At 33.1% G+C, this 8,149-nt stretch overlaps 2 protein-coding genes across 2 annotated transcripts; both read right to left on the bottom strand.

The window, feature by feature from the left end:
- Positions 1-543: 543 nt before the first annotated feature.
- Positions 544-3,501, bottom strand: LOC123911445 (centrosomal protein of 128 kDa-like). Its single transcript, XM_045962859.1, has 2 exons — positions 2,483-3,501; positions 544-846 (listed from the first exon to the last, which is right to left on the bottom strand). Exon 1 carries the CDS (start codon positions 3,309-3,311, stop codon positions 2,547-2,549), a length of 765 nt encoding a protein of 254 aa, XP_045818815.1. The 5' UTR covers positions 3,312-3,501; the 3' UTR covers positions 544-846; positions 2,483-2,546.
- Positions 3,502-6,308: 2,807 nt separating this feature from the next.
- Positions 6,309-6,866, bottom strand: LOC123904954 (uncharacterized mitochondrial protein AtMg00810-like). Its single transcript, XM_045954557.1, has one exon. It carries the CDS (start codon positions 6,864-6,866, stop codon positions 6,309-6,311), a length of 558 nt encoding a protein of 185 aa, XP_045810513.1.
- Between the last annotated feature and the right edge of the window lie 1,283 nt (positions 6,867-8,149).

The following is an 8,149-nucleotide window of genomic DNA, read 5'->3' as shown; positions in this document are numbered from 1 at the left end:
TTGAAGGTATTTATCAAATTATTACCGAATTCCCTAAAGTATTCGTGCCCTAATTCCTTAGTGACAGAGTCGTTAATTCTAAAATAATTCCTAATTCCTTAGTGAATTTAAGATTAGAATTAAGCATGAATGAACAAGAATTCTAAATTGGTTTCAAGGGTTTGCATCTATTCCTAAATTACAAAGGCAAGAATTTCTTATATCAAAGCATTCATAAATTCAACTCCCGTATCACAATATGAATCGTAAATCAATTTAACGGTGATCAATCGATAAAAGCATTAAGCACAGATATAAGAAAAATAATCAATAGAATTCTTCAATAATCATAAATCAAATCATAAAATAAGAATAGTCATCTAGGTTTACTCATCCCTAACAATTGATAAATTAGCTACTCATAATATTGATCAGAGATAAAAATAGTATTCAAAATTACACATAAAATTGCGGTTGAATGACTTGAATCACCAATTAGTTGCTCCGCTGTGCAAGCCGTCGGTCTCTCGTACTGTGTAACTCCTTCTCTCGGCGTGCGTGCGTGACTTTCTTTTCTTTTATAGTGCATTAGATTAGATGGTAAAACCTATTTCCTCCACGTTTCTTGGGCCAACAAGTAAGGCCTGCTTATATTCTCCTCACATGTAGTGATTTTATTTCTTTCAAATGCTCAAGACTTAAGAGAATTTTATGCTCCTCTCACGTGTCACAATTCACAAAGGCATGGGCCAACAAAAGGCATGTAATTTTCTTCTCATGATCCATATTTGCACACTTCCACTATTAAGGCAATATATCAATAATTTCCAAGCAATTTTAGCGGTAGTCTTCCGCCAACTGATCAACCTATTTAACTGAATCAATCAAATAAGACAAAAACTAGTCGAAATGGTTGATTAGTAAAGAAATTAGAAGCATAAAAACTCAATTGACTTACGAACTTAAAAACCACAATTTATTCAAACTTACTCTAAATTAAATATCAAAGTAATAAAAATAAATTAAAACTTAACTAAAAAGGCTCTAAAAACTACATTTGACGAGAGGTCATCACAACCCCAAACTTAATCTGTTACTTGTCCTCAAGGAACAAAGCTTCAAAAAGTGAGAGTGCAATTCAGCTTCAAACACATGACCAAACTTTCCTATCAATCTATCTTCATAATCAATATTAGCAAACATGTCAACAAGCAAAAACATCATACTCAAGATCACTTTCATCTACAAACAATCAATCAGGAACGCAATGCAATTCATTCAACACTTATCCATCAGGTTCAAATCTCTCTCTTCACACAATCTCACCAAATTCTCTCAAGTGTTTAAGGGTTAAGAATATCACTCAAATCCTAGATCATGCATCCTCCTACCATAGTCTTGAAAGAATTCTATACAGCAATCACAATATAATTATGCATACACTTTCAGAGGACTTTTCGGGTTATAACGGGGCTTAGGTGAAGGTGGGATATTTTTGGATAGTAAGCTAAAGACTTGGAGTTAGATAGACTATCTCAATGTATCCACTTCTTACAATTCACATCAAAACCTTTAATAAGATAAAACTTGAGAGCTTAGAGAACTGTTGTCTAATCACAACCTTTAGCACAAAAATTTAAATGCATATTTTTGGCTTTTTCTTTTCTTTTCTTTTCTTTTTTTCCAATTTTTCTTTCTTTCTTTGATTTTTTTTTTCAATTCTCTTTTTTTTTTTTTCTTTTTGTTTCTCTTTCACAGTTCTTCAATTTTTTTGTGTTTGCTCTCTTCTTCCAAAAACCATTCATTCTTCTTTCAATTGTCACCCCAAACTTAAAGGTTGCTATCTCATGAGCAACCCCAAACTTAAAATTTTACCAAGACTCAATGAGAAGTCCCTAACTAACTCCAAGTAAGGTGGATAATATTTTTTTTTTCGGTCTTTGGCTTGTAATGTGGCTCAGTAACACAATAAAAGGGTATCAGGCTCAAAGGGGTTTAGCAAAGGATAATATTATTCATAAGGTGGTCAGAAAAGGCTCAAGGTACCAAACAAACATGCCTCAGTGTAATGCAAAAATCATATGCAATGCCGTTAAGAATAAATGCAAGTTCTGAAGTAAAAACACATGTCTGGACAATTCACACATCAAGAAAAAATTCCAAGTGTTTAGGCTCAAAAGCTCACAGTTGGGATAATAGAGAGAAATAAGAGCATTTGGCATCATGTCAAACAAAAGATATTATTCCATCAAAATCATCGGCAGACTAATATAATCAAAAAGCAATCAATTGTGCAAGCTAACAATTTCTTCTAATGTAGATACAAACTAACAGTTCAGTCAAGTCAAGTGTTCAAAATCAAACCACACAAGAAAATTAATATTTCAAACAGATAAAATTCGGGAAGTGACAAACTCTTTCAAAAGTATTTATTCCGACTCAAAAGAAAATTTCAAAATTGACATAAAAATAAGAAAATGAAATTGAAATAAAGCTAAGTTACCTCTCATGGGTTGCCTCCCATGCAGCGCTTCTTTAACGTCATTAGCTTGACACATCAACCACTATTAAGGCGGCATATATGACACAAAGAACACATCATCCTTCTTCTTCATTTTGTTGGGTAGGAACTCCATGAACTTGAGATATAGATGATGTTTCTTCCATAACTTTTTCAAGTGGAAATTAATGAACAAAGCATAAATGGCATCCAAAACTTCATCAATCTCCTCTCTTTTCTCTACCTTGTTGCTAAAAACAATTTGAGGAATGTTTTTATGTTGAGAAATTTCTTGGTCGACATATTCACTACTCAAAAGTTGAGACTTTTGAGTTTCCACTAGATCATCCTCAACTTTTATTAATTCTTCCTCCTCATCTTTCTTTTTCACATCAATGAGGTCATCTCCAATCTCCAACTTCTCATTCATCTTTTTAAATTCCACAATTTGTTCAGATAACCTTTCACATTGGCTTTCAAATTTGTCAATTGACCCTTGATTAATATTCATGAATTCAATCAAAACATCTTTGATGTGAGAGTTCTTGTCATATGAATCTTTCGGTAACACTTGAGGAGGTAACATTTGTTCCCAATTGATCTTTTTCATGTAACACTCCTCTTCTTCTTGTGGTGGAACATTATAATCAAAAGTTTCATCCTTATATTCTTCTTCATAAACATCATCCCTAAGAAATCGCACCTGAAGAAGCTCTTGTTCAAGTTCATCTCTCGTGATTTGTCCCTCAAGTATACGACATTGAGCAATTAGAAGACAAGTATCAAGCTCTTCCAATATTTGTTGTAGGACAGAATCATCAAAGTCTTTCATGCTATATGGTGGATAATTATCTCAAACAAAGAAGAAAGACACCACTAGCACGCAACATTAGTAATCTCAACAAATAAAACAAAAATAGAACAAAAATAAAAAATAAAAAATAAAAGAAAAACTATAATTTTGTTGCAGAGCAAAAAATTCCAATTAAGCAAAAATAAAAATTCAACAATGATTTGGCAATCCCCGGCAACGGCGCCAAAAACTTGATGGCGATTTTCGCAAGTGTACGAAATCGTGCAAGTAATATATTTAAAACGGTAAGACCGAGTGTCGAACTCAAGGATCGCGTTATACTATTGAATTGTGATTTTTACTCGATTGAACAAAAGGTTTCAGTTTAATTGGTTGCAATAGCAATAATAATAATAACAACGAAAATTACTTTGTATTTGATAATAATAAAAATGTCAGGGATGAGTTTCACTAGACTACTATCTTAATGTAGTGACTTGATTATGACTATTGAAGGTATTTATCAAATTATTACCGAATTCCCTAAAGTATTCGTGCCCTAATTCCTTAGTGACAGAGTCGTTAATTCTAAAATAATTCCTAATTCCTTAGTGAATTTAAGATTAGAATTAAGCATGAATGAACAAGAATTCTAAATTGGTTTCAAGGGTTTGCATCTATTCCTAAATTACAAAGGCAAGAATTTCTTATATCAAAGCATTCATAAATTCAACTCCCGTATCACAATATGAATCGTAAATCAATTTAACGGTGATCAATCGATAAAAGCATTAAGCACAGATATAAGAAAAATAATCAATAGAATTCTTCAATAATCATAAATCAAATCATAAAATAAGAATAGTCATCTAGGTTTACTCATCCCTAACAATTGATAAATTAGCTACTCATAATATTGATCAGAGATAAAAATAGTATTCAAAATTACACATAAAATTGCGGTTGAATGACTTGAATCACCAATTAGTTGCTCCGCTGTGCAAGCCGTCGGTCTCTCGTACTGTGTAACTCCTTCTCTCGGCGTGCGTGCGTGACTTTCTTTTCTTTTAGGGTGTGTTTGTTTGGGGGATTAAAATTATAATCCTAGGATTATTATTCCTTGGAATATTATTGCTGGGAATATTATTCCTATCAATATGTTTGGTAAATAAATAAAGTTCCTTGGAACATTTTTAAAATAAATTCAATTAATATTTTAAAATATTAAAACAAAAAAATAAATGAGTTAAAAATAATGGGAGAGTGGAGAGTTATGGGTGGTTACCTCTTATTCCCATGGGAATGTAAGATTCCCACCATTTAACATGGGAATAAAAAGTGGGAAAGTCATGTGTAATTTATATTCCAAGGAATAAAAAGTTCCTAGGCATAATTTTTTAAAACTTGAAACAAACATAGGAATTAAAGATTCTCAAAGTCACATTCCTGGGAATAAATTTATAATCCATGAAACAAACACCCCCTTATAGTGCATTAGATTAGATGGTAAAACCTATTTCCTCCACGTTTCTTGGGCCAACAAGTAAGGCCTGCTTATATTCTCCTCACATGTAGTGATTTTATTTCTTTCAAATGCTCAAGACTTAAGAGAATTTTATGCTCCTCTCACGTGTCACAATTCACAAAGGCATGGGCCAACAAAAGGCATGTAATTTTCTTCTCATGATCCATATTTGCACACTTCCACTATTAAGGCAATATATCAATAATTTCCAAGCAACTTTAGCGGTAGTCTTCCGCCAACTGATCAACCTATTTAACTGAATCAATCAAATAAGACAAAAACTAGTCGAAATGGTTGATTAGTAAAGAAATTAGAAGCATAAAAACTCAATTGACTTACGAACTTAAAAACCACAATTTATTCAAACTTACTCTAAATTAAATATCAAAGTAATAAAAATAAATTAAAACTTAACTAAAAAGGCTCTAAAAACTACATTTGACGAGAGGTCATCATTTCATGTGGAGCGACCGTGACTCGGGTGGAGTAGCCCTATATAGGGGCATTATATTTTTTTTTACACCGTTGTATAGACTAAATTGATTAACAAAAAATACATTTAAAGACTAAATAATTACCTAAAAACATATTTAAAGACCAAAATAACTACTAAAAGACACATTTAAATTTATTTTTATAATTTTAATAGAAATATTGCTAATCCCTTCTAACTTTTTTTTGTTGGTACAAATTGCTATTGCTAATCCCTTCTAATTCTAAGCTTTTAATTTATTTTTCTTTTTGCAATACTAAGCTTTTAATTTTTACTATAATATACTATTACATTATTATCATACTAAGGAAAACAAAACCAACACTCTCAAGATGGTGAGAGATACAGAGTCCAGCTCTCATGTTTTTTTTATCTCTATGAAAGGTTAATGAAACTAAAATGTATTAAATAAAGTAATTGTTACAATCTAATGAAAAGAGAGAATTAAAAGTAAAATTGCTTTCATTATTGAATTGAATACTTACAATGTACAACTAATGATCTATATATATACATGTATTGAGATCTATGCTAAGCTAAACTACTCTAGCTACACAATAACTTGTTCTACAAGTTTGTTACAATTATCTTGTATTAGCTTGCATTATGTTGCATTATGCTGATCATAATTATCACTTAACAGCCTCCCACAAGCTGATGCTTGGTATATATCAAGCAATCCAAGCTTGGATATGAAATTGTTGAACTTTGGAGTAGGTAGTGCCTTGGTTAGAAAGTCTGCAAGCTGATCCTGTGTTGAAATGGGCAATAGCCTCATTAACCCTTCTTGAACCTTTTCCCTTACAAGGTGACAATCTATTTCTATGTGTTTAGTCCTTTCATGAAAGACTGGATTGGAAGCTATATGCAAGGCACTTTGATTATCACAAAATATCACTGGCTGCTTAGAACTTTCAATATGTAGATCCTTCAGCAAGTATAAGAGCCAAGTTAACTCACATGTTGCTGAAGATAATGCTCTATATTCTGCTTCAGAGGATGATTTGGATATGGTAGTCTATTTCTTTGCTTTCCATGATATCAATGATGTGCCTAAGAAGAAACAATATCCAGTAGTGGACCTTCTTGTGTCCATACATCCTGCCCAGTCTGCATCTGAATATCCAAGCAGCTGTAGATCTGCATTTCTGTGAAATAAAAGACCTCTACCAGGGTTGTGTTTGAGGTATCTAATCACTCTACAAGCTGCTTTATAATGTGTCACAGTTGGGTTATGCAGAAATTGACTCAGTTGCTGAGTAGCATAGGTTATATCTGGTCTAGTATTAGTGAGATATAACAGCTTACCTACAAGTCTTCTATACAAGCTTATGTCTTCAAATGGTTTACCATTGTCCTGATGAAGCTTAATAGAAGGATCCAGAGGTGTGGAAGCTGGTTTGGATCCAAGTAAGCCTGAGTCATTAAGTAAATCTAAGCAGTACTTCCTCTGTGAGATGCTGATGCCTTCTTTTGAATGTGCAACTTCTAATCCAAGAAAATATTTCACAACACCTAAATCTTTGATTTTGAAGTTGTGATCTAGAATGGCTTTGATTCTATTGATCTCTTGCATATCAGTACCAGTTAGTATCACATCATCAACATAAATGAGTAATGCAGTGAAATTATTCTATTGACTGAGTGTGAAAAGGGAGTAATCAGATGTTGATTGTGTATAGCCTTCCCTGACTAACAAGGAGGTGAGCTTCTCATACCATTTCCTGCTAGCCTGTTTCAATCCATACAAACTTTTGAGAAGCTTACACACTTGATTAGGCTTGGTACATTGAACTCCATCTGGAATTTGCATATAAACATTTTCTTGCAAATCTCCATGTAAGAAGGCATTATTGACATTTAATTGATGTAAGAACCACCCTTTAATTGATGCAATAGCAAGAAGCATTCTGACTGTGGTTAGCTTGGCAACTGGTGAAAATGTGTCAAAAAAATCAAGGCCCTCCACTTGGTTATAACCTTTAGCAACTAACCTGGCCTTATATCTTTCAATAGTGCCATCAGACTTATGCTTAATTTTATAAACCCATTTACTACCAATAGGTTTAATGTTGGGTGGTAAATCCATTATCTTCCAAGTACCAGTACGAGCTAATGCCTCAAGTTCAGTATTCATAGCTTGAATCCAAGCTTCTGATTTACAAGCTTCATTATAGCTCTTAGGTTCTGTGTGTTGTGTGAGAGACATAGTGAAGACACTATATGAAGGAGACAATTGATTGAAAGAATGAAAAGAGGAGATAGGATAGAGAGTACCTGTAGATGAAGATTGTGTTGATGAACCTGCTGAATTGCACACAAAATCAGACAGATAAGAAGGTCTATGTTTCAACCTTTCTGGTCTAACATGAGGTTCATTTGGAGAAATAGCAGGTGGAATGTCAGTTATGATAGGCATATTAGTAGCTGTTGTGTCAGTTTGGTTAGTGTCTGTGGATGGAGAAAAAGATGGTTGTAGGGGTGAAGTAGTATCAGGTGAAGGTGTGTGAGAAGTTGGGGAATCACAGTCAATGGAGGTATGGTAATGCCAATGAAATTGGGTTTTATCTGTGGTATAAGGTAGAATATGATCAAAATGAGTTACATTTCTGGATATAAAAATTCCCTTAGACTCAAGATCATAAAGAACTGTGTCTTTGACACCATGCTTGTAGCCTAAGAAAACACATTTTCTGCCTCTTGGAGACAATTTTGATCTATGAGCAGTTAAAGTAGATGCATATGCAAGGGAGCCAAAAACTTTTAAATCATGTAAGTTTGGTAAGTCATTATGCAGCATCTCATATGGTGATTTGTTTTGAAGTACAGGAGTAGTGATTCTATTGATAATGAAAGTAG

The sequence above is a fragment of the Trifolium pratense genome, linkage group LG2, assembly GCF_020283565.1.
Source record: "Trifolium pratense cultivar HEN17-A07 linkage group LG2, ARS_RC_1.1, whole genome shotgun sequence".
In the NCBI taxonomy this organism is placed as follows: Eukaryota; Viridiplantae; Streptophyta; class Magnoliopsida; order Fabales; family Fabaceae; genus Trifolium; species Trifolium pratense.
Note: the sequence above shows the minus strand (reverse complement) of the source record. Positions and strands in the feature narration are given on the sequence as shown.